Source organism: Hypanus sabinus, chromosome 8 (genome assembly GCF_030144855.1).
Source record: "Hypanus sabinus isolate sHypSab1 chromosome 8, sHypSab1.hap1, whole genome shotgun sequence".
NCBI lineage: Eukaryota > Metazoa > Chordata > Chondrichthyes > Myliobatiformes > Dasyatidae > Hypanus > Hypanus sabinus.
Window position 1 is genome coordinate 44,385,845 of NC_082713.1, and position 26,492 is coordinate 44,412,336.

General features: G+C 40.9%; 1 protein-coding gene across 4 annotated transcripts in view; it reads left to right on the forward strand.

The window, feature by feature from the left end:
• nlgn3a (neuroligin 3a) overlaps positions 1–26,492 on the forward strand; it is a 292,883-nt gene that overhangs the window by 208,577 nt on the left and 57,814 nt on the right. For all 4 annotated transcript variants that reach the window (XM_059977047.1, XM_059977043.1, XM_059977044.1 and 1 more), the window contains one exon: positions 25,854–26,039. In XM_059977047.1, coding sequence (XP_059833030.1) covers positions 25,854–26,039 — 186 coding nt within the window. The remainder of the gene's footprint in view (positions 1–25,853; positions 26,040–26,492) is intronic.

A 26,492-nucleotide genomic window follows, 5' to 3' on the forward strand; every position in this document is an offset into this window, starting at 1 on the left:
TTCAAGGTGCATGACATCCTGGTACGAGAGGGTAAGCAACCAGAAGTCATGATACATGTTGGGACCAACGACATAGGCAGGATGAGGGATGAGGTCCTGAAGTGTGAGTTTCGGGAACTAGGCAGAAGGATGAAGAACAGGACCTCAAGGGTGGTGTTCTCAGGATTTCTGCCAGTACTACGTGATAGTGATGGTAAGAATTGGAGGAGATGGTAGTTGAATGCGTGGCTAAGGAGTTGGTGCAGGGAACAGGGTTTTAGATTTTTGGACCATTGGGATCTCTTCTGGGGAAGGAGGGATCTGTACAGATTGGATGAGTTGCACCTGAACTCGAGGGGGAGCAATATCCTTGCTGGTAGGTTTGCTAGCATGGTTCGGGAGGGTTTAAACTAATTTGCAAGGGGGATGGGACCCAGAGCGATAGAGCAGTGAAAGAAGTGCATGGAGTAAAGCCAGATCCAAAAAAATAGAGAGGCTTTGAGGAAAGAGAAGCAGAATAAAGGGTGTAAAAGTAGTAAGGTAGAAAAGTGCGTGTACTTCAACGCAAGAAGCATCAGGAACAAAGGTGATGAACTGAGAGCTTGGATACAAACATGGAATTATGATGTGGTGGCCATTACGGAGACTGGGCTGGCACCAGGTCAGGAATGGATTCTCAATATTCCTGGATTTCAGTGCTTTAAAAGGGTTAGAGAGGGGGGAGAAGGGGAGGAAGGGTGGCATTACTGGTCAGGGATACTATTACAGCTGCAGAAAGGGTGGGTAATGTAGCAGGATCCTCTTTTGAGTCAGTATGAGTGGAAGTCAGGAACAGGAAGGGAGCAGTTACTCTACTGGGGGTATTCTATAGGCCCCCTGGTAGCAGCAGAGATACTGAGGAGCAGATTGGGAGGCAGATTTTGGAAAGGTGCAAAAATAACAGGGTTGTTATCATGGGTGACTTTAACTTCCCTACTACTGATTGGCACTTGATTAGTTCCAAGGGTTTAGATAGGGCAGAGTTTGTTAAGTGTGTCCAGGATGGATTCCTGTTACAGTATGTTGACAGGCCGACTAGGGGAAATGCCATACTAGATCTAGTATTAGGTAACGAACCGGGTCAGGTCACAGATCTGTCAGTGGGTGAGCATCTGGGGGACAGTGATCACTGCTCCCTGACCTTTAGTACTATCATAAAAAAGGATAGAATCAGAGAGGACAGGAAAATTTTTAATTGTGGAAGGGCAAATTATGAGGCTATAAGGCTAGAACTTGCGGGTGTGAACTGGAATGATGTTTTTGCAGGGAAATGTACTATGGACATGTGGTCGATGTTTAGGGATCTCTTGCAGGATGTTAGGGATAAATTTGTCCCGGTGAGGAAGAGAAAGAATGGTAGGGTGAAGGAACCATGAGTGACAAGTAAAGTGGAAAATCTAGTCAGGTGGAAGAAGGCAGCATACATGAGGTTTAGGAAGCAAGGATTAGATGGGTCTATTGAGGAATTTAGGGTAGCAAGAAAGGAGCTTAAGAAGGGGCTGAGAAGAGCAAGAAGGGGACATGAGAAGGCCTTGGCGATTAGGGTAAAAGAAAACCCCAAGGCATTCTTCAATTATGTGAAGAACAAAAGGATGACAGGAGTGAAGGTAGGACCTATTAGAGATAAAAGTGGGAAGATGTGCCTGGAGGCTGTGGAAGTGAGCGAGGTCCTCAATGAATACTTCTCTTAGGTATTCACCACTGAAAGGGAACTTGATGACGGTGAGGACAATTTGAGTGAGGTTGATGTTCTGGAGCATGTTAATATTAAGGGAGAGGAGGTGTTGGAGTTGTTAAAATACATTAGGAACGATAAGTCCCCGGGGCCTGACAGAATATTCCCCAGGCTGCTCCATGAGGCAAGGGAAGAGATTGCTGAACCTCTGGCTAGGATCTTTATGTCCTCGTTGTCCACGAGAATGGTACCGGAGGATTGGAGGGAGGCAAATGTTGTCCCCTTGTTCAAAAAAGGTAGTAGGGATAGTCCAGGTAATTATAGATCAGTGAGCCTTCCAACTGTGGTGGGAAAGCTGTTGGAAAAGATTCTTAGAGATAGGATCTATGGGCATTTAGAGAATCATGGTCTGATCAGGGACAGTCAGCATGGGTTTGTGAAGGGCAGATCATGCCTAACAAGCCTGATAGAGTTCTTTGAGGAGGTGACCAGGCATATAGATGAGGGTAGTGCAGTGGATGTGATCTACATGGATTTTAGTAAGGCATTTGACAAGGTTCCACTTGGTAGGCTTATTCAGAAAGTCAGAAGGCATGGGATCCAGGGAAGTTTGACCAGGTGGATTTAGAATTGGCTTGTCTGCAGAAGGCAGAGGGTCGTGGTGGAGGGAATACATTCAAATTGGAGGGTTGTGACTAGTGGTGTCCCACAAGGATCTGGTCTGGGACCTCTACTTTTTGTGATTTTCATTAACAACCTGGATGTTGGGGTAGAAGGGTGGGTTAGCAAGTTTTCAGACAACACAAAGGTTGGTGGTGTTGTAGATAGTGTAGAGGATTGTCGAAGATTGCAGAGAGACATTGATAGGATGCAGAAGTGGGCTGAGAAGTCGCAGATGGAGTTCAACCCAGAGAAGTATGAGGTGGTCCACTTTGGAAGGACAAACTCCAAGGCAGAGTACAAAGTAAATGACAGGATTCTTGGTTGTGTGGAGGAACAGAGGGATCTGGGGGTACACAGGTAGATAGGGTAGTTAAGAAAGCTTATGGGGTATTAGCTTTCATAACTCAAGGGATAGAGTTTAAGAGTCGCGATGTAATAAAACTCTGGTTAGGCCACACTTGGAGTACTGTGTCCAGTTCTGGTCACCTCACTATAGGAAGGATGTGGAAGCATTGGAAAGGGTACAAAGGAGATTTACCAGGATGCTGCCTGGTTTAGAGAGTATGGATTATGATCAGAGATTAAGGGAGCTATGGCTTTACTTTTTGGAGAGAAGGAGGATGAGAGGAGACATGATAGAGGTGTACAAGATATTAAGAGGAATAGACAGTGTGGACAGCCAGCACCTCTTCCCCAGGGCACCACCGCTCAGTACAAGAGGACATGGCTTTAAGGTAAGGGGAGGGAAGTTCAAGGGGGATATTAGAGGAAGGTTTTTCACTCAGAGAGCGGTTGGTGCGTGGAATGCACTGCCTGAGTCAGTGGTGGAGGCAGATACACTAGTGAAGTTTAAGGGACTACTGGACAGGTATATGGAAGAATTCAAGGTGGGGGGGTTATATGGGAGGCAGGGTTTGAAGGTTGGCACAACATTGTGGGCCGAAGGGCTTGTAATGTGCTGTACTATTCTATGTTCTATGAATGTTACATATGTGAGTTGTGATGCATTCTACATTGAGTTGGAGTTAATAGCTAAGCAGGGAGGAGAGCAGTGTATTTAATATTTCAGTAATACATTCTTTGCTTGTTTACATAATTCATTCTGGGTTATATGTTAGGAGTACATGGATGGCATACACCACTACATCATTTGTGCGAGCCTACTAAAAACAAAATAAGTAGACATGCATTTCCAGATCTAGTTTTTCTCTTTTGATCAGTTTCTGGAGTTACAAAACATAGCAGTGCATTGTAAATCAGAATTCCTTATAGCTTTGATGTAATGGCCAGAAAGGGAGAGTGGGGTCCTGGGGATGTGGTCATGGATCTAAGGGGGGCAGAGACACAAAAAAGTTTGGGAACTGCTGTTGTAATGAATTAAAACTTATTTGCCATAGCCTTTCATAAATAGTTTCAGACAATTTCCTTGGTGGAGTTTTTTGTATATATATTTTTGAAGCATTGGTTTAAATCTGGCCAACAATGGAGCCAGCAGAAAAGTGAAAGCAGCCTTTTAGACAGGGCAGTGTGGATAAGAAGATTCGGCGAGAACACTGGTCCTTTTTTCCCCCTCTTAACTTGTTTTACTGCAAGCCTTGCCAATATCTTATTGCAGAATTATGAATATTAAAATGCCATCTGTCCCCAAATGGAAGAACCAAGCCAATAATAAAGAAGGCATAATTCCTTCCTACACATCATTAGACCTGCTCGGAGACATTAAAGACAAGATATGCATATGGATGCCACTAAATGTCTCAAGTTTGCATTCATGCTAATGCCAGTTGCAGAGAGGTGGCATTAGTAATGAATCCAAACTCCTTTGCTCTTTGAACAGTGCTGCTTGAAGTTCCATATCCGAGGAAGAGCAGATGGGGTATGTACATCCTTTGCACTGTCCAATTTATTTGTTTCTTCTTAAGCTTCCATAACTAATCATTCAAAATGCTTTCCAGCTATAAAATCATAGGATGAAAACAGCACAACAATCCACTTGGCCCTTCAAGTCCATGCAGGCTTTCTGCAAACATATCATAGAATGTCAGTGTTTTCAATTGAAACTTGGAGATAGTTAAAACAAGTGAAGGAGAAAAAGAATCGGTGCGTAGAAATTACATTGGACCCATTTAGATGAGCTAAAATATTGGGGTGTGCAACTTTGGTGCTAGTTCTAAACCCCTCTTAAGAAATTGATAAACTGGATAAGAAGCTGTTTGAAAACACACTGTCCTGTTTTTGTTTTCTTTGAAGGAAGCTAAAATACAAAGCCGTATAATTTCCTACACAATCTAGGAACTACGTGTGGTAGTCACACTGGTTGTTGGGAAGGTTTGTCGACACAGGCCAGCTGCATAAAAAGCAGGTACAGAGGAGAGGGAAAAGATGAAGCAAGGGAACAAGCAATCTAATGCTTGTATGTATTTGGTATGATTTTTCACTTTGATCGATTCCCAGGAAGTAAGTATTCTCAGACCACTGTGAGGGAGAGGATGAACCATAAGGTAGAAATCACAGTGTTTTGCACTGCATATAACATAAAGAGGATTTATTTTTTCTTGGGGTGAAGAATGGAATGGCTGCTAATACCTTGAGTAGCGGAGATATTGTGTGACAGAGTGACAGAGTGACAGACAGTGACAGAGTGAAAAGTCCTTACATTTATGTTTCATAGGCAATCATCAGTGGGATTTCCTCCTTCATTTATTATGAATTTCATATGATAAATGTGTTCCCAGCAAAAAGTTTCTAATTACAGTTGGCGTGGACTAGAGTATTTGGTGCCATTATTGTTCATGAATGGACTGATGTGGCCCTGAAGGTTAAATCCCCATATGATAAGTAAGAAGTCAGCTGCCAGGATTTACCAAGCTACATGCAAAGTATCAGGAGAACTATTTGCCGACATTGGGCAGATACCCTAGGATTTTTTAAAAGAGGCTCAGTTGCCTGGTCCAGCCTTGGATGGCAAAGCCACTGGGAGCTTGAGAAAAGGTGTTTGTGACCTGGGAAGCATTTCAGGATCAGAATCAGGTTTAATATCATTGGCATATATCGTGAAATTTGTTGTTTTGTAGCAGCAGTACATTGCAAAACATAAAAGACTATTATAAGTGTATATAAAAATTAAATTAAATAAGTAGCGCAAAAAGAGAATGGAAAAATAGTGAGGTAGTATTTATTAATTCATTGTCCAATCAGAAATCTGATAGTGGTGGAGAAATGTTCCTGGAATGTTGAATGTGTGTCTTCAGTCTCCTTTATCTCCTCCTCGATGGAGGCAATGAAAATAGGTCATGTCCTGGGTGATGGGGGTATTTAATGATGGATGCCCCCTTTCTAAGGCATTGCCTTTTGAAGGTGTTCTCAGTGCTGGGGAGGCAAGAGACCATGATGGAACAGGCTGAGTTTACAACTTCCTGCAGTTTTTTCTGATTCTGTGTAGTGGCCCCTCCATACCAGGTGATGATGCAACCAGTTAGAATGCTCTCCATGGTACAGCTGTAGAAATTTGTGAGTGTCTTCGGTGGTATACGAAGTCCCCTCAAGATTCTAATGTCCTGCCTTCTTTGTAACTGCATCAATATGTTGGACCCAGTGTAGATCTTCAGAGACAGGATGGTGGTGAATATTGGTTACTTGGGTTGAAGTGTTTGATGTTTGGCAGTTAGCTTGCAGTCGAGGTGACATCCTCAGTTCTTAGTTGTTGGTGTCCTAGAATATGCAGGTGGAGCTCTTGGCGTGCTCTCGTTTATAAAGGCCTGTTACTTTGATATGGCTGATGCTATTAGGAAGCACATTGTTACACAAAGTGTCATGAAGAAAATACAGCTGCATTTGCATGAAATTTTAATGTCAGGCAAAGGTCTCCCAGAGTCGAGCTTCTTTCAGATTTGCTCGTCCAAAGTTGTTCAGGATGGTGTGAATGTTGGTAGCTCGGGTTGAGGCGTCTGACATTGTGGTGTTCGCCAAGCTTGGCAATTAGCTTGCAAGTGTTTCATCACCAGACAAGGTGACATTCAAGTGAATGGGGGCATTTATAAATGCAAATACTCCCAGAGAGAAACACCAACAACTGTGATGTCCCCTCGGCTGGTGATGAAATGTCTGCAAGCTAATTGGCAAACACGGCCAACACCACAACATCAAACCTTCAGAGAACTGCTCACCCTTTCCACTGCTGATCCCTTGAAGAGGACTGGTGTGTATATCCTCAACTTCCCCTTTCTGAAGTCCACAATCAATTCCTTTGTCTTACTGACAATGAGTGCGAGGTTGTTGCTGAAACACCACTGAACCAGCTGATCCATCTCACTCCTATGCCTCCACATCACCATCCGAAACTCTGCCAACAATAATTGTGTCATCATCAAATTTATAAATGGTATTTGTACTGTGCCTAGTTAGACAATCGTGGGTGTAGAGAGAGTAGAGCAGAGTGCTAAGTAAGCATCCTTGAGGTGCACCAGTATTGATTGTCACTGAGGAAGAAATAGAGAATAGGTGCAGGAGTAGGCCATTTGGCCCTTTGAGCCAGCACCGCCATTCAATGTGATCATGGCTGATCATCCACAATCAGTACCCCGTTCCTGCCTTCTCCCCATATCCCTTGACTCTGCTATCTTTAAGAGCTCTATCTAACTTTCTTAAAAGCATCCAGAGAATTGGCCTCCACTGCCTTCTGATGCAAAGCATTCCATAGATCCACAACTCGCAGGGTGAAAAAGTTTTTCCTGAGCTTTGTTCTAAATGGCCTATCCCTTATTCTTAAACCTTAAATGGCCTCTGGTTCTGGACTCCCCCAACATCAGGAACATGTTTCCTGCCTCTAGTGTATCCAATCCTTTAATAATCTTATATGTTTCCATCAGATCCCCTCTCATCCTTCTAAATTCCAGTGTATACAAGCCCAGTCGCTCCAATCTTTCAACATATGACAGTCCCGCCATCCCAGGAATTAACCTTGTGAACCTACGCTGCACTCCCTCAATTGCAAGGCTGTCCTTCCTCAAATTTGGAGACCAAAACTGAACACAGTACTCCAGGTGTCGTCTCACCAGGGCCCTGTACAACTGCAGAAGGACATCTTTGCTCCTATACTCAACTCCTCTTGTTATGAAGGCCAACATGCCATTAGCTTTCTTCACTGCCTGCTGTACCTGCATGCTTACTTTCAGTGACTGATGTACAAGAACAACTAGATCTCGTTGTGCTTCCCCTTTTCCTAACTTGACACCATTCAGATAGTAATCTGCCTTCCTGTTTTTGCCAGAAAAGTGGATAACCTCATATTTATCTACATTCAACTGCATCTGCCATGCATCTGCCCATTCACACAACCTGTCCAAGCCACCCTGCATTCTCCAAACATCCTCCTCATATTTCACACTGTCACCCAGCTTTGTGTCATCTGCAAATTTGCTAATGTTACTTTTAATCCTTTCATCTAAATCATTAATGTATATTGTAAATAGCTGCGGTCCCAGCACTGAGCCTTCCGGTACCCCACTAGTTAGTGCCTGCCATTCTGAAAGGGACCCGTTAATCCCTACTCATTGTTTCCTGTCTGCCAACCAATTTTCTATCCATGTTAGTACTCTACCCCTAATACCATGTGCTATAATTTTGCCCACTAATCTCCTATGTGGGACCTTATCAAAGGCTTTCTGAAAGTCCAGGTACCCCCTACATCCACTGGCTCTCCCTTGTCCATTTTCATAGTTACATCCTCAAAAAATTCCAGAAGATTAGTCAAGCATGATTTCCCCTTCGTAAGTCCATGCTGTCATTTTGATGTGCACAGACTGGAGTCTCTTGATGAGGTAGTCAAGGATCCAGTTCCAGAGGGAGGTACAGTGGCCCAGGTTTTAGAGATGTTGATGAGAACTAGGGGTATGATTGTGTCGAAAACTGAGCTGTAATCAGATAACAGCAGCCTGGCATAGGTATTGCTGTGGTCCAGGTGACCCAAGGCCGAGTGGAGAGCCAGTGAGTTAGCACCTGCTGTGGACCTGTTGCATCAATAGGCAAATTGCAGCTGGTCCAAGTCCTTGCTTAGGCAGGAGTTGATTATAGCTATGACCAAACTTTCTAAACACTTCACCACAGTTGATGTGAGTGCCACTGGGCAATAGTCATTGAGGCAGCTCACCCCACTCTTCTTGGGCACTGGTGTGATTATTGTTCTTTTGAAGCAATGGGAACCTCTGACTGCATGAATGAGAGATTGAAGATTTGCACACTCCTGCCAGCTGATTATCACAGATTTTCAGAGCACTACCAGTTACATCATCAGGGCCTGATGCTTTGCAAGGGTGATGTTCTAACATCGGCCTCCAAGACAGAGAGCGAGGGTCACCAGATGCTACAGAGATTCATACAGCTGTAGTTTTATTCTCCCTTTTAAAGGGCTCATAAAGGAGGTTGAGTTCATCTGGGAGTGAAGCATCGCAACTATTCTTGGTGTTAGGTTTCACATTGTAGGAAGTAATGGCTTGCTAACCTCAATTGGAACCTACAGAGGATTAGAGGCAGTGTCTGAAAGATATGCTGTCTTTGGCAGAAAATGCACAGTTGTTTTTGGAAAGTGCAGAGAGTCTTGATGGGGTGCTGGTGTTGTGGAGATGTCAAGAACTGAAGGATCAAGAAGGGAAAATATGGGCTGATGTGGGATGACTGTAAAAGGTGAGAACTGGATGGAAGAGGACAAAGGGAGGGAGGCAGAAAGGGGTAGGGATCATAGAGGGTGGCTGGATGAGGGGGAATTAAACAGAATCAGAATAAGAATCAGGTTTATTATCACTGGCATGTGTCATGAAATTTGTTAACTTAGCAGCTACAGTTAATGTAATACATAATATAGGAAAAGAAGAAAAAAATTATAAAAATAAGTAAATCATTTATAGTATATGTATATTGAATAGATTATAAATCATGCAAAAAGCAGAAATAGTATCAATTAAAAAGTGAGGTAGTGTTCACTGATTCAATCTCCATTTAGGAATCAAATGGCAAAGGGGAAGAAGCTGTTCCTGAATCTCTGAGTGTGTGCCTTCAGGCTTCTATACCTCCTACCTGATGGTAACAGTGAGAAAAGGGTATGCCCAGAGTGTTGGAGGTCCTTAATAATGGACACTGCCTTTCTGAGACACTGCACCTTGAAGATATCCTGGGTACTTTGTAAGCTAATATCCAAGATGGAGCTGACTAAATTTCTAACCCTCTACACCAACCCCCCGCCCCCCCCATACAAGACAGTGATGAAGCCTATCAGAATGCTCTCCATGGTACATCTATAGAAGTTTTTGAGTGCATTTGTTGACATACCAAATCTCTTCAAACTCCTAATGAAGTATAGTTGCTGTCTTGCCTTCTTTATAGCTGCATCGATATGTTGGGACCAGGTCAGGTCCTTGGAGATCTTAACACCCAGGAACTTGAAACTGCTTACTCTTTCCACTTCTGATCCCTTTATGAGGATTGGTGTGTGTTCCTTCATCTTACTCTTCCTGGAGTTCACAATCAGCTCTTTAATCTTACTGACGTTGAGTGCAAGGTTTTTGCAGTAGTTGGCGTACCTCGCTCCTGTATACCCTCTCGTCTTCATCTGAGATTCTACCAAGAATGGTTGTATCATCAGAAATCTTTACATGGTATTTGAGCTATGCCTACCCACACAGTCATGGGTATAGAGAGAGTAGAGCAGTGGACTAAACACACAGCCTTAGGTGCTCCAGTGTTGATCATCAGCAAGGAGGAGATATTATTACCAATCCACACAGACTGTGGTCTTCTGGTTTGGAGATCAAGGATCCAATTGCAGAGGGAGGTACAGAGGCCCAGGTTCTGTAACTTCGCAATCAGAATTGTGGTAATGATGGTGCTAAATGCTGAGCTATAGTCGATGAACAGTAGCCTGACATTGGTGTTTGTGTTGTCCAGGTGGTCTAAGGCCCTGTGAAGAGCCATTGAGATTGCATCTGCCGTTGATCTATTGTAGTGATAGGCAAATTGCAGGAGGGAAAGAATCAAGTTAGATTAAATGAAATTAAATATGATTTATTAATCACATGTCCACTGAAAGATACAGTGAAATATCAAGAACCAACCCAATTTGAGGATGTGCTAGGGGTGGCTGCAAGTGTGACCATGTTTCCAATGCCAGTGTAGCATGACCGTGATGTTCATGAGAAAAACATGCAGCCAACATACAACAAGAGAGACGCAACAAAGGCAAAACAAATCCCTTCCTACCTCCTCCCATTATTGGGGGTTGTAGGTTGCAAAGGAAGTGCATGTGTGTTGATTATGTAGTGAGAGGGCTACGGGGTGTGTATTGCCAGGTACGTGATGGTGTTTGAGGACTTGTGGTAACTGGGGTGCAATAGCCACCCACATTAAAAGAATTCACTTTAGCAACTTCACTCTTCAATATCTGTTTTGGGACATAAGGTGTCAGGGTCGTTACGGATAGTTCCTCCAACAACAGAACTAAACATTGCATTGCCTTTGCATGTTCATACTAGCCTGTGACTTAACAGCTCTCCCTCATTCTAACATGGAACCAACACATTACAGTCATCAGCATGTACATTCTAACTACGCTTGCGGGCAAGGAAGGATTCTACTACAAACATGAATAAACTATGCCCTAATTGACAAAAGAAGACAAATATCCTCCTGATGATTTCAATGCGAGTGTTGATATCGATGGTGATCATCAGTGAGATTTGCTCGTTTGCCTTTGAGTTTCATACTGCATTTGTTCTCTCAGCATGGGGTTTCTAGTTTCAGCTCCAATCCAAGCACAGACACCTGTTAGAATATGTAATTATCTGAGTGAGAGACAGTAGGATGTCTGCAGGATTTGTGCAGAAACAAACTATAATCTGTGGAACTGTCTGCTGCCTAATCTGCCCTGTTACAAGTCTTGGTTCTTGGTGTTTTTGCCATCCAGAAATTAAGAATGAGGTAAAAATCTTATTGCTTGTGGCCATTTTATTATGACCATAATACACTGGAGCAGAATTAGGCCCTTCAGTCCATCGAAGCTGCTCTGCAACTTTGTTAAGTGTTACAAGAAAAAGAACAAAGAAAAACAAGAATTAAAACATCACGGTTATCAAAATAACTAAGTCTGACTAAAATATAACAACATTCCAATGGTAACAATTAACCTAAAAATAGCCAGTTTAAAGTGGTTTGACACCTGCTTCAGAAAAACTAAAAAGTTTCTAGAAAAATAAGGAAGCAGTTATACTACAATTACTGGAAGATTCATTGAGCATATTTAGGTGATTATATAAAACAAACAAGTACAGGAAAGTTAACCTATAAGAAAATTAATAATTCTTTATGTCCGCCAAGCTGGCCCCAAAACAATGGTGGCATAAAAACACTGCTAGAAGAAAATCAATGCCATATGTCTCAAGACCTTACAAAAAATCACTCAGCATCTCACTCACAGCCTCTGATCTGCCAACCTATGAGAGTCACCCAGTGTCCACAGTATTGGGTAGTGCTGAACTTAACATAATTTGAGCCAGTGAAGAGACTTTTAGCTTTGCTATCAAAAGAAACCAGGACTGATTGGATAAGAATGAGCTGGAGGTCCAGGAGCTCATTAACTGAAAACATAAGGTGTTCCTAGAGTGGAAACACCATCATGCTGCAATGGAAAAGCAACATATCTACAGCTGGTCCCAAAGTAAACCTGTGACCTAAGGAACAGAGAGTAGGTAGAAACAGCACAGGGGTGAATCAGCCCACTTACACCTTCAGTGCCAACAGGACTACTCTTGGTCCAAACACCAGATAGCTCATACATCTAGAGCCATGAATGTGAGAGAAGTTAGAAAGATAAAGGGAAAATTCGCGCTCACTGATTTGAACTTCTCAACTCTAATTCTATCCCTGCCACAGGTGTCTTGGGCCCCTTTACACAACAAAAGATCCACACATCCATTCCTTCGCTCTTGTTACTGCTGTATGTTAGCCATTGAACAGTAAGGTCTTGGGAATAATTCAATTCAATACAATTCAGGTTTAATTGTCATTTAACCATATATGAATACCGATAAATACAGCGAAATGAGATAGCAGCACTACCGAGTCAACATGCAAAGATCCATTACCAACAGTCACTCACAGAGTCACAGTAAGCACACACAACGTCACAATCACGGAATAAGAGTCCCAAGTACCACCACGACTCTGCGGCTTGATCCATACGAGTCAACAAACTCATATAGAATATCAGTAAAAATACAACGACACAGAATATGTATGAATATATGTAGTCCATACCCACTAGCCCACCGATACCATCTGTCAACTGGCCCCTGATGCCTGTTAGGTGAATCCGTGGCTTTGAGGCCCAGTCCTCGCATATACAAGCACATATAGAATATTAGTAAAAGGACAACAGACAAATCTATGTGTTTATAGTCCAGAACCCCCCCCCCCCCCCTCCATTTTCGATCTTCAGTCACCACAACTGCGCTACACCGCTCCTGGTAGAGCACAATGGCTTGGAGTTCTCTGCTCCAGCAGCTGGAAAACAAGTGACCCTGCAGCTTGAGCAGACATTATCCTTGTTGAAATTCTAGGCAGATAGGAACTTCTGGGATAAATTCATTGTACCATCTCCCACTGTGGAAAGTAGATATCATACCAGAGGATCTCAGATTCTCTGTGTTCATGACATCTTCCAGAAAAGTGACCAATCCAGTGGTGATAATTACTGAGAATCTTCTTGATCTTCATCACAAAGAAAGCCACTACAAGGGTCCTTATCCTCTAGTGGCCAGAGAGTTGCTCCCTGAATCACAGTGTGTATTCCATTCACCTAGGGGCATACTGGATCCGGTCATTACTGAGTGATGGCTCGAAGGGAAATGCATGGAGTTGAATCAGCCATTGCACATGGACAACACCAACCTCACAAAAGCCTTTGATTTAGCCTCTTAAGATGGATTATGGAGTTCCCTGCTCAAACTTGATCTTAACCATTAGGTCCATACAAATCCTAGTCAACCTACATCATATCAACACCTTAATATTTCCCTCAAACTTTCATACTGAAGTACTCCACCTTACATAAAACAAGCTTCATGCTGACTGGAACAAACCTACAAGAATAATGAGAGGTTGTTTTACCTACAAGACCTCAACTCCAGAACCACTGAATCACTATGGTCATTGTTTGCATAGGTGTAGACTTAGAGCCTAAATCTAGACTATCAACGACTTGGTTACTAAGGTATACAGACAGTGGACCTTCTACTAAGCAAACACAAATGCAAAGGACCTCTACCAAGCTGTCCCTGCTGTATTACACCACCTTTTTCTCATCCCCGATAATGAAGGTCCACAATGTGATGCTGGAAAATGTGAACTATTTCCCTGACTGGAGAGCTGCCTCATGGTATATAGGAAGAAGCCAGTGACAAAATTCCCCATTACCTTCATTGCACCATCAGTCTTTGGCAGCTTGAAGAACAATGTGATTAAAGAGCAAAATTTCGAATCCAGCAAAAATTCTCATAGGTTGCGAAGCAGCCTTTTTAAAACAAAGAAGAAACAAACGTTCTTTCAATTGGGAGGTCCAATTTTGGTCAATGGGTGAAATAGTTGTGGTTCCAAATTTCTATCTAATATTCCATCAATGTTAGATCTGCTGACATAGACTGTGGCACAAATGCTTAGTGCAGTTTTAAAGTGGTGATAATTTTATCAGGAATTATTTGCTATCGAGTATGGGTAAAATAGGCTTTTGCATCCTAGTGTGTCTCTGTGTGTGTATATATATATATTGTTCTGTGAGATGTGAGGCCCATTAACAAATCTTTGCACTTGTGTTGCTGGATGGTACCTCTCTGCTATAACAGTGATTTGCAGCAGTGTTTTGAAAGATAAATTAGCAAGATATACAATTTGGAAAAATTCCAACTGGCAAACCTGAAAAACGTATTTTTGTCACCAAGAAAAATTACAGATGAAAGGGATTATCAACTGAGCCACTAACTATAAAGATTCATTTACAGAGATAATAGCTGAGCTGGAGCCACCCACAAAGAAGTAGGTTTAATTACATTTTGGTATGTGGAAGTATAGTTCATAATGCAATCTAGGTAATGAAAAGGTGCTGATAATATATTGCTGCTGCATTCAGCAGATATCATCATAACTATAAATTATATCATTCACACAATTCGCTACTGGCTGTACTGCTTTTGATTCTCTGTCAGAAAAATATTATTCAAAAATATAAGACTACACCAGATCAACATCTAGGAAAATGACTACTACAGTCTATGTACCCAATTCAGTTATTGCAGGGAAATGTTTAAACTAGTTAGATAAAATTTATTTGGTGCAAAAGGACTGCATAAATTTGACTGAGTCAGGATATTTAAGAGTGAACTCAGGAAACACTGCTTCACAATCTGGAAGTTTAGCAGTTCTGAGATTAATAGGTTTTTGTAGTATTGCTATCATGTGACATAGAACTTTTTCAATGAAATCATACTTCATTATGATTCTGATAGGAAAAGTTTTAAAGCAATTGATTAAAAGGGGAAATCAGGGACAACATTCATTTTCACATAGAGGTGAGGGTCTAGTAGAGAAAAGACCAAAAACCTCCTTCTTAGGGGTACAGATGGCAACCCACCAATCCTGCTTATCTCGGCTCACAAGGAATATAGTAAAACATATTTGAGGGGCCAGCTTCCTTTCTCATCTCTGGAATTGGGATCTGAGTTGTTCCCAGACCCTGGGAAATGTATGCAGCTCTGGTGAATTTTAAACAAGCTCAAAATTAAAGGTAATGCACCACGTCACCAAGACAATTGGATGGCTTGGTATCACACCCTGCCCATCACCAACAGTTGTAAGCACAATATATGGAGATTAATGAAATGAAAATATCTGTGGATTTCTTTAAAAACATCTTCCAATGCCTTTTACAGCTCCTAGTGAATGACTTCACTTTATCTTCTTTATAATACTCTGAAGGCATTTATCTTTAAGTTTCTCTTAGCAGGTTTATTTCAATTTTTAAAATTTTATTCAGAGATACAGTGTGGAATGCCACTGAGCTGCACAAACCAGCAACCCACTGATTCAACCCCAGCTAATCACAGGAAAATTTACAAAGACCAATTAACCTATTGATTTCACGTCTTTGGGCTGTAGGAGGAAACTGAGGCGCCTGGAGGAAACCTATGAATTCACAAAAGAGCGTATGAAATTCTTATGAAGAACTCCAGAATTGAACTCTGAACTTTGACACCCAGAACAGTAATAGTACTGTGCTAACCGTGACACCACCGTGTCCCTTTTTCCGGGCAAATCAGTTTTAACACAACATTACAGTTTTCAATAAACATAAACAGATACGACTATTTCTCAGTTGATAATTTTAGATGTAGCCAATTTATGAAATAATTTGCATTCATTGTGATTGCCATTGCATATAATGAATCTTGTTCAATCATGCTAGATCACACATATTTTGGCATGGTGCCCCAGGAAACAACAAATATACTAGATTGAATGGTGGGCAGAAACAATTATGCGTCAAAGTGAGAAGGCCTCATACTGCAGTACTCATTTTCATGTCTTCCCAGAATGTCAGAAAAGTCAATCTGAGCTTCTGAGCAAATGGAAAGTATCTTTTTGATGCATCATTTGAAATTTTCTTCAAGAACTCTTTTGAAACTCTCATCAAATAAATGTACTGTGTGTGTGCATCTAAACATCTGAAGAGGATGCTCTTGATTTAATTTGATGCACCCTTATCAGTCAAGTGCATTGGATCTAGCCAATGGAGACTGACCTTGATCATAACCATCTGAGTCTTTCTTAGCTTGCCAATATTAAATTCATATACACAGCCGATAATTAGATGTGCATTTCCATTCATCTTTTAGATCATTATTTCATTCCTCTGTTTTTCCCTTGATAGAATGGTCTCTAGGATTTAACCATTATAGGATGTCTAAAACTGAAGATCATTTAATTATTCTGTGTAAGGCGGTCCAAAATTCTGCTTCTCTAGATTATTAACATTGGTTGTGAGCTGATGATTAGTCACAAGACGCTGATGCCTCCAACAATACCACTGCTGCTCTCAGATTCCATAAAGAGGGGAGCATAATGTACGCTGAAGGTGGATGCTTGACACACCATGCCTTTACACCCCTATTTTCTTCTTTTTTTAAAAAAAACTTTTAAGCTTAAGATAGGCAAGAATTTAAACTTTAAACCTAGTGCATTTAAGACTTTTGGATTCTGTACAAAAACAAATTATTTTTCATTTCTATTGAAGACAACTACATTTTGAAATTGTGAGAGAAATAGATTGACCCCTTCTTTGGCTAATGCATTGTAAATCATAGTTCTAAGTCAAAGTAAGTTTTTTTTAGCAAAGTACATATATGCCACCATTTATAACTGTAAGATTCATTTTCTTGTAGGCATACTCAATAAATCTGTAGAATGATAACAATAGCAGAATCAATGGAAGACCACCCATCTTGGGCTTCAACCAGAGTGCAGATGACAACAAACTGTGCAAATACTAAAATAAATAATAATAATAATTAATAAGTAAATAAGCAATAAATATCATGAACATGAGGTGAAGGGTCCTTGAAAGTGAGTCCAAAGGTTGTGGGAACATTTCAACGATAGGGCAAGTGAAGCTGAGTGTAGTCATCCCCTTTGGTTCAAGAGCCTGATGGTTGATGGGTACAGACTGTTCTTGAACTTGGTGGTGTGAATCCTGAGGCTGCTGTACCTTCTTTCTGATGACAGCAGCAAGATGAGAGGATGTCCTGGGTGGTGGCGGTCCCTGATGATAGATGCTGCTTGCCTGCAACAATGCTTCATGTAGATGTGCTCAGTGGTGGGGAGGGATTTACCCATGATGAACTGGGTGGTATCCACTACTTTTTGTATGCTTTCTATTCAAGGGCATTGGAGTTTCCATACCAGGTTGTGATGCTTTCCACCAGGAATATACTTTCCACAATACATCGACAGCTGTTTGTCAAAGTTTTAGATGTCATGTAGATACTCCACAAACTCCTAAGGAAGTGGAGGCGCTACCGTGCTCTCTTTGTAATTGCACTTTTGTGCTGAGCTCAGGACAGGTACTCTGAAATAATAACACCAAAGAATTTAAATTTGCTGACCCTCTGCACTTCTGATGCTCAGTGAGGTCTGGCTCATGGACCTCTGGTTTCCTTCTCCTGAAGTCAATAATCAGCTCTTTAGTCTTGCTGACATCGAGTAAGAGGTTGTTGTTATGGCTCCACACAGCTAGATTTTCAATTTCCTTCCTATGTGATGATTCATCACCACCTTGGTTTTGGCCTATGACAGTGGTGGCATCAACAAATTTGAATATGGCTTTGGAGATGTCCTTAACCACACAGTCATAAGAATAAAGTGAGTAGAACAAGGGACTAAGAACACAGCCTTCTGGTGCACCTGTTCTGATGGTGATCTTGGACAAGATGTTGTTGCCGATTTGAACTGACTGTGGCCTGCCAGTGAGAAAATTGAGGATCCAATTGTACAAGGAGGTATTGACGCCAAGGTCTTGAAGCTCATTGATTAGTTCTGAGGGAATGCTGAGCTGTAGTCAATAAAGAGCATCTTGATTTTGCACCTTTGCTATCCAGATGTTCCAGGTTTGAGTGAAGAGACAATGAGATGGCAGCTACTGTGGACCTTTAGCTCTGGTAGGCAAATTGGAGTGGACCTATGTCACTTCTTAGGCAGGAGTTGATTTGTTTCATCAACAACATCTCAAAACACTTCATCACTGTGATCTAAGTGCTGATACTGGGTGATATTCATTGAGGCAGGTCACCATACTCTTCCTGGGCATGGTATAATTGAAGCCTGCTTGAAGAAGGTGGGTATTTCAGACTGCTGAAGCAGGAGATTAAAGATTTTGGTGAAAGCTCCAGCCAGTTGTTCAGCACAGATCTCTGGTACTTAGCCAGGTACCCCATCTGGGCTAGATGCTTTTCATGGGTTCACCCTCCTGAACACTGCTTACTCATCAGCCTCAGAGACTGAAATCATAGGACAATAGAGAGCTGTGGGAGTTTGTGATGGTCAAAGCAAGCACAGGGGGTATTGAGCTCTTCTGGAAGTGAAGCACTGCTGTCTCCTTTGTCACTTTATTTAACTTTATACGAGGCAGTAGTATTCAGGACCCAGCACAACTGTCGAGCATCCTTCATTGATTCAAGTTTAACCTGGTACTGCCATGTCACCTGTGAGATGGCTTTCTGGAGAATGTACCTGGATCTCTTGGAGCTTTCTTGGTCACCAGCCTTGTACGCCTCTGATCTGACTCTCAGCAGATTGTGGATCTCACGGTACATCCAGGGCATCAGGCTGGAGAAGACTCTGAATGATTTTGTGAGGAAACATTCATCTACAACTGTTTTAAAAAATCTGTTACAGCCATGGTGTATTTATTCAGACCCACAGATGAGTCCTTGAACACAGTCCAGTCCACTGACAGAAAGCAAATCCATAGCTGCTGCTCTTCCTCCTGCAACCGCTTCTTTGTTGTCCTAGTCTCTGGAGTTTTGCTCTTCCGTCTCCACTCTTTTTCAGGTAGATCCAATTTACCAAAAGGTGGTCTAGGCATGGAACAGTAGGCATTCTTTATCTTAGTGTAACTGTGTTCTCGTTTGTTGGGACCACAGGTGCTATAGGTTATATGCTGAAGGTAATTGAGCAGGGTTTTTTTTACACAAGCCTGGTTGAATTACCCGACTATGATTTGAAATGCATTAGGATGGACTGTTTCATGTGTGGAGATGGCATCATGCAGTATTTCAAGCACTTGATTATAGTTGACTGCTGGTGGTATGTAAACTATGGACAGGATTATGCAGGATAACTCCCTAGGTAAATAAAATGGACAACAACGTTAATGTATCATTATCAAAACAATATCATTAAATGAAATTTATGAGACCAAGTAGTTAAAATCTTTGGAACTAAGCCTGCAGCTTTTCAGACCAATTCTTGTTTTGTTGGTTCCATGTTTTCCTAGGTCTGTACTGGACAAGATTTCTTAGAGCAGGAGGATGGATCAGGCATATAAATGGCTTGATCTTGACATTGGGTAAGAGTGCAAAATACATCAGCTGAGAATTATTTACCTCTCCCAGGTTTAATTTCTGCCGGTCATTGAAAATTACCATCAAGAAAAATGGCTAATTCATATAACAGCATGAAGTAAAAATTATTTCCTGTGTTTTTATTTAGATGAGTAGCAGAAAATTTGGTGCAGCTGCATGTTTCTATGGTATCCATGGGTGTCAACAAGTTGCTAAAGGAACTGAGAAAGATGTAATTGCCAATAGCTTCAGGCCTTTCTGACTAAGTTATGAAAACAAGTATTGCAATGCTGCTAACTTCAAAAATGATGCTAATAGAAAAGGTTTAAATATGTTTTGTACAGATTTGTGAGAAGTTATAGATAGGAAATTCCAACCCAGCCACGGTAGTTCAAGTCCCATTCTAGAAACAAGGTAGAAACATCCAGGCTGACACCCAATCTCAGCATTACGGCAATGCTGTGGTAACAGGAATCATGCCTTTCGGATTTAATTAGCTCCCCATCTTTGCTCAAAAGTCAGCAAGAAACAAAAATCCCTTGGAACTGTTTTGAAAAATAATAGACAGGAATATCCCTAGTATACTGGGGAATATTTTATTTCCCAACACAGAATGCTATTGTCAATTATCAGGTAATTGCCACATTTTTGATTGTGACATCTTGTTATGTGCATATAGGCAACAGATTTAAGAAGGGACTGAAGGGAGAAATAATTGCGAATAGCTGCAGGCCTTTCTGAAATTGCCTTTGCAAGTAACGTTAGAAAACATATTACAGCAATGAATCTAAATTCAAAACTTGTGCTAAATAGGAAGTGTTTACAGAACACTATATGTAGTCACAGCCCCACAAGTACTGAGCCTATCAGAGAGAAAGGATCGGTAAGCTTGGCAGCTTTAAATTTTATTTGTTATGAAAATGGAGAAGGTGTGCTGAAGAGAAAAGGAAAAGAGGGGTGGAATTAGCATGATTGCAACTCAGTCTGCAAAGTTCAAAGTCTGTGTCACTTGACTGAACATCTTAATAAATTGGGAATATTATTGGTCCATTGTATCACCTGCAGCTCAGTTTTGCACCTGATGCAGAAGGCCCCACTCCAAAAATGAGTCAGAATAATCTACCCTGATACTGCACCTTAGCATTAAGGGGTGCTTCAGTACCAGGCATGCCTTCTGGTGGATGAAGTTATTTTAAGGTTTCATCTTCCTTCTATAATTAGCATTAAAGCACCCTTAGCACTTTCGAAAAATAGTGAAGTTGATGTATCTGTGTGACTTAGCCAGCTAGTGGTGTAGTGGCATCCACTCCAGACTTTAAGGTGAGTGATCCTGGGTTTGAATCTCACTGGCCCCTTATAGGCTTTCCATCTGTGCTGGGTTGAGTGTCGAGCTAGCAACCTGGCCTTGTAAAAACAGAAAAATCTTAATGAAGTAGCAAGGTTGTTCTCTGATGCACCACAAGGCACAGGGAGGAATAACAATCTATGTGATTTGGACGACACAGATCTCTCAATAAATATCATCAGTTCAGATTATTTGGTCATTCCCACATTGATGATTGGGAGGAGAATCTTGAGCCCACTAAATGTCTGCAATGATTCATAATTGAAAAGATGATTCATTTACGGTACTTTGGTCATTCAGGGGTCATGAAATACAGTATATCCTTTTAAAGTTATGTTTTCCTTTTTCCAGATATTAGTGCTGCTTTCGACCAATAGCACTTCTGTATATAGTAACTAGAATGCTTCATTTAAAATAAGAAAAATATTCTTCGTAACTTCAATGTGCTAAAGAGCTCTACACTCATTGAATTGTATTCTGAAGCTTAAACAATGTTATAATGTCGGAAACACAGCAATCAATTTATGTGTCAACAGCAACCTAGATTTTGTACCAAGACTTGGAATAGAGACTTGAATTCACGCCTTTCTGATTTAAAAGCATGAACTCTATTTATACTTCTGAAATAGAACAGGTGTGCTTTCCACTGTGCAGCCACTCACTTGTGAATTTTTATCTCTTCTCTTTTATAAGAAGCTCTTCCCAGGTGTGTTAATTTGACTTCCTAGAACTTGGACCTTCAGAATTAAAATCAGAATTAGGTTTATGATCACCAACATATGGTATGTCATGAAACTTGTCATTTTACAGCTGCAGTACTGTGCAATACATTAAAAAACTCAATGTTACAATAAGAAATATAAAAAAAATTAAGAAGTGCAATATGAAAGCAAAATAGTGAGGTAGTGTTCATTGATTCATGGGCTGATGGTGTAAAATGTTGAATGAGCATCTTCATGCTTCTGTACCTCCTCCTTGATGGTAGTAATGAGAAGAGGGCATGTCTTGGATGCTGAGGATCTTTAATGACAGATGCCACCTTTGTGGCTTTTGTGAACCTGTGCATTAACCTCCATATCAGGTGGTGGTGCAACCAATCAGAATAATCTCCGTGGTACATCTGTAGAAATTTGCTAGGGTCTTTGATGATATACCAAATGTCCTCAAACTCCTAATGAAGCTGCTGGCGCATCTTCTTCATGATTTCTTCAATGTATTGAGCCCAAGGTAGATCTTCTGAGATGTTGACTTCCAGAAACTGAAAGCTGCTCACCCTTCCACCTCATATTTCTGGCAAGGTAGAATGGCTATTTTACACTTACAGCATCTCCCCTCCTCTTATGAACCATCTACTGTTATCTATTACACTGTAATAGATGATATATAGAACTGACCAGGTGATAGGAATTTAGAATTAAGATACTGTGCTCTTAAGCACAGAGATAACTGTTCAAGAAAATCTTTATGTAATCTTCGTGATGCCTCAGTACAACAAAATCCCTGGGTTACCACTGGAGAGATGACAGTTGCTGACAGAAGACTTTCAGACCACTTAAACACAACAAATTCAGTGCTAATGTACAAGATGATAAGAGGTATAGATTGAGTGGACAGCCAAAGACTTGTTCTCAAGGTAGAAATGACTAATACAAGCCAGCATAAGTTTAAAGTGATGGGAGGTAAGTATAGGGGGGGATGCCAAAGGTAGTTTTTTTTTAGACATAGAACATACTGCCAGGTCAGAAGAGGCAGATGCATTAAGGACATTTAAGAAACTCTTAGATCGGCACATGGATGAAAGAAAAATGGAGGACAATTTGGGAGGGAAGGGTTAGATTAATCTTGGAGTTACTGACACTCTATTCAGGTTGACTACTCTGGTTACCACCTTTCTCCATAAAACAATGAATTAAGGAATGAATATTTAAATTCCAGAAACCAGCAGGTTCCCATTGATCAAACACAAGGAAATCTGCAGATGCTGAAAATTCAAGCAACACACACAAAATGCTGGTGGAACACAGCAGGCCAGGCAGCATCTAAAGGGAGAAGCACCGTCAGGACGAAGGGTCTTGGCCAGAAACGTCGACAGCGCTTCTCCCTATAGATGCTGCCTGACCTGCTGCGTTCCACCAGCATTTTGTGTGTGTTGCTCAGGTTTCCATCAGTGGCTGGCAGGTGGAAGTACATCTCTACCAAGGGAGATGTAGGGCACTCCTTCCCTCCACAAGCCTGCAGGTCACCCTTAGGCAAGGTGTAGCACCTGTTTAGCCCCCAACCAGGGTCAAATGAAGCTACAGGAGCAGCTAGTGAATGGTCATATGAGCAGCTGGTGCATATCACAAGTCCTGGTTTTGTGACCACTGACACCAGGCAGACAATCTCTGCAGAGTATTGATAATAGCTGGGGTTACCATCTCGTAAAGGCACTGCCCAGAAGAAGGCAATGGCAAACCACTCATGTAGAAAAATGTGTCAACAGCAAACATGGTCAAGACCATGATCACCCATGTCGTACAACAAGGCACATAATGAATGAATGACACACTGATACTAGAAGCAACTGAAGCTATGCTAAAAACCACTTAAATTTAATTTTCAGAAAGGAGTTTTACTGATCAATATGCAGCTGCATCCTCAACACTGTGTCTTAATGTCCTCTAGACTGGATACTTTCATAGTTTTTCCATCACACAGTAGATTCATCGAAGCACTCTTGATAATTCAGAACCATGTATCAGGATGATTAATTGGCCATCAGGATTATTGGCTGAAGTTACCAACTTTTAATTCCATTATGCTATCCGTGGACAGAAAGGGAGAATAAATATGACATGTAGGCCCTAGGAGCTACAAAATTGGTTGTAAAGAACTCAGTCTTTCAGGAGCCTGAATGAAAATGCTGAAGCCTTACAATGCAACTTGGGCAAGAGCAAAATCATTGTAGTTTTTTTTTTCAATATAATGATATACAGAGAAGGTAACTAAAATCATGTGAAGGGTGAAAACGATGATGAAGGAGACTCTCCAACAGGGAGTGTGCACAGAAAATAGTGAAAATTGGACATGGGAATCATTCGTCTAGCTTAAAGAAAAGTCAGTAATTAACAGTCAAATTCTTAGTGAATAAATAATGAACATCATTTGAAATGTTCTCTCCTCCTGATTTTCTCTCTATATATCCATAAGGCTCCTGTGACTTCTCAACTAAGCCTTCAAAATCTATTATGACAACATTTAACTCCCTTCATATAATAGACATCCATAAAGATTAGCTCTGATGTTGAACAAATTTTAGTGACAGGGATAAGATTCGGTAAAATCTCGAACAACTATAAATGAGGCTGTCAGCTGATAAATTTTAATTGACTACTTCTATTAGCCACTCTGTGAATTATGTAGGTTTGAGAAGTGTGTAAGTGAGAACTTTTCCAAAGCCTTTAAAAAAAGAATGTGACTATCAAATAAATGAAGCACCTGTACTTGTGGGAACTGTTTCCATTTGATATACTTTCATTTTGTCAAGGGATAAAGGCAAGAAAATCATAGCCGATTATTGCAATGAAGTGTAAGCCACATTTCTTAAACAGAGATCCAGCTTCCTGATACTGAGCTGCAATCATTTATTTTTACCCAGTGTTCTGCACATGGATTAAAATTCCAGATGGACAACATGAATATTAGCAATATTTTTGTGCTACTATTTTTTAATGCTCTCGACAGTTAACAACAGAATACATAAGGCATAGGAGCAGAATTAGGCAATTTGGCCCATTAAATCAGCTCCTCCATTCTATCATGGCTGATTTATTATCCCTCTCAACCCTTTTTCCTGCCTTCTCTCTTTGAAATCTTGAATCCTTTGACACCCTGATTAATCAAGAATCTATCAACCTCCACTTTAAATATTCACAATGACGGCCTCCACACCCATTTGTAGGAACAAATTCCACAGATTTACCACTCCCTGGCTAAAGTAATTCCTGCTCATCTCTCTATTCAGAGGTAGTGTCTTCTGGTCCTAGACTCCCCCACAGATAGTAAGCATCCTTTCCACATCTACTCCTTCTAGGTCTTTCAGTATTTGATCTGTTTTAATGAGATCCCCCATCATTCTTCTAAATTCTAGCAAGTACAGGCTCAGAGCCTGTAAACGCTCCTCATAACCCTTTGTTATACACTAGACAAAAGAACATAGAGAAATGAATTTAGGAATTGTAAAATGCTGAGCAAGTCTTCATCTTCCAGACAAAAAAATTAGAAAAAAAAAACAGACAAGCTGGTCAACATCACAGATAGAAGACTGATTCAGACAAAAAACAAAAGTTACTTATAATTTTCAGAATTCAATATTGCTACCAGGTTGTAACATGTATTCTTTTATTTGATTTTTTAATGTAGATATCATCATATAAGGAGCATCATGGAGAGCATAGTCCACTCATGCTATATTCCCTGCTGAGACAGAAACATCCAAATGTACCGTAGCCAGTATTTACAATGCATTGCTTGCATAGTTAAAATGATAGCAATGAGCAATCTGAAAGAGATTTTGGCCAATTAAATAGTCTAACCTTAGTCACAGTGGCAATTCCCATAAAAGTTAATTGGAACTTCAAATCTGTGTAGATGAAAACTGATTTCTTTCCCACATGTAAATGGTAACTCGGACTGGATCATGGTCTGGCCTGAGGCTAGTCAGAAACAACTTGAGACAATTTTAGTCTACTTTCCAGCAAAGTTAAATTAAGCCTTACTTTCAGACTTGTATCACATGAATTTGGCATTACCATATCATGTAAACTGATTTGCACTGACTTGTACTGTACTTAAAGATTTTTGCACAGTGCATTTTGTTATTTTATGAATGCAAAAGTCTCTTATTCCCTTTATTGAGAAAGCACAATGACCTAAGTTGCAGTTTGTAAAGTAAGTGCCTGAAATATTTGTGTCCTATGCCTGTGACTATTCTCTCTTCAATGCTGTCTGTTCATTACAGGTTTCCTAAGCACTGGTGATCAAGCTGCAAAAGGCAATTATGGACTTCTGGATCAGATCCAGGCCCTACGCTGGATCAGTGAAAATGTAGCCTTCTTTGGAGGGGATCCTTTACGGATTACAGTTTTTGGATCTGGAATTGGCGGGTCATGTGTCAGTCTTCTCACTCTGTCTCATCATTCAGAAGGTAAGTCATATCCTTAGCTGATTACTTCCAGAAATTATGAAGGATTTCTAAGGGAAAAAAAAACATACGATTAGAGATCAAGTTGATAAGGAATAGATTGGGGTTGGTGACAAACAAAGAAGCTTTTTAACGAATAGCTGAGAGAGTGGGAAAAGGTACGCAAATAGAGCAGGAGAGGAAACAATGATATCAGCAGCACATTGGTTTGAGGATGGCAGCTAATGAGAAATCTGGCTAGCCATAAAACTTCCAGCATAGTTTAAGGCTATAAGAAGATAGCAAAGCGTTTTCAGTAGCCGTTTCCTCAGTTCATAATGTAATTAAGAAATAGCAGTTAACAGGAACGGTGGGGGTCAAGTTGAGGTCTGGAAGACCAAGAAAACTTTCCGAGAGAACTGCTCGTAGGATTGCTAGAAAGGCAAATCAAAACCCCTGTTTGACTGCAAAGGAGCT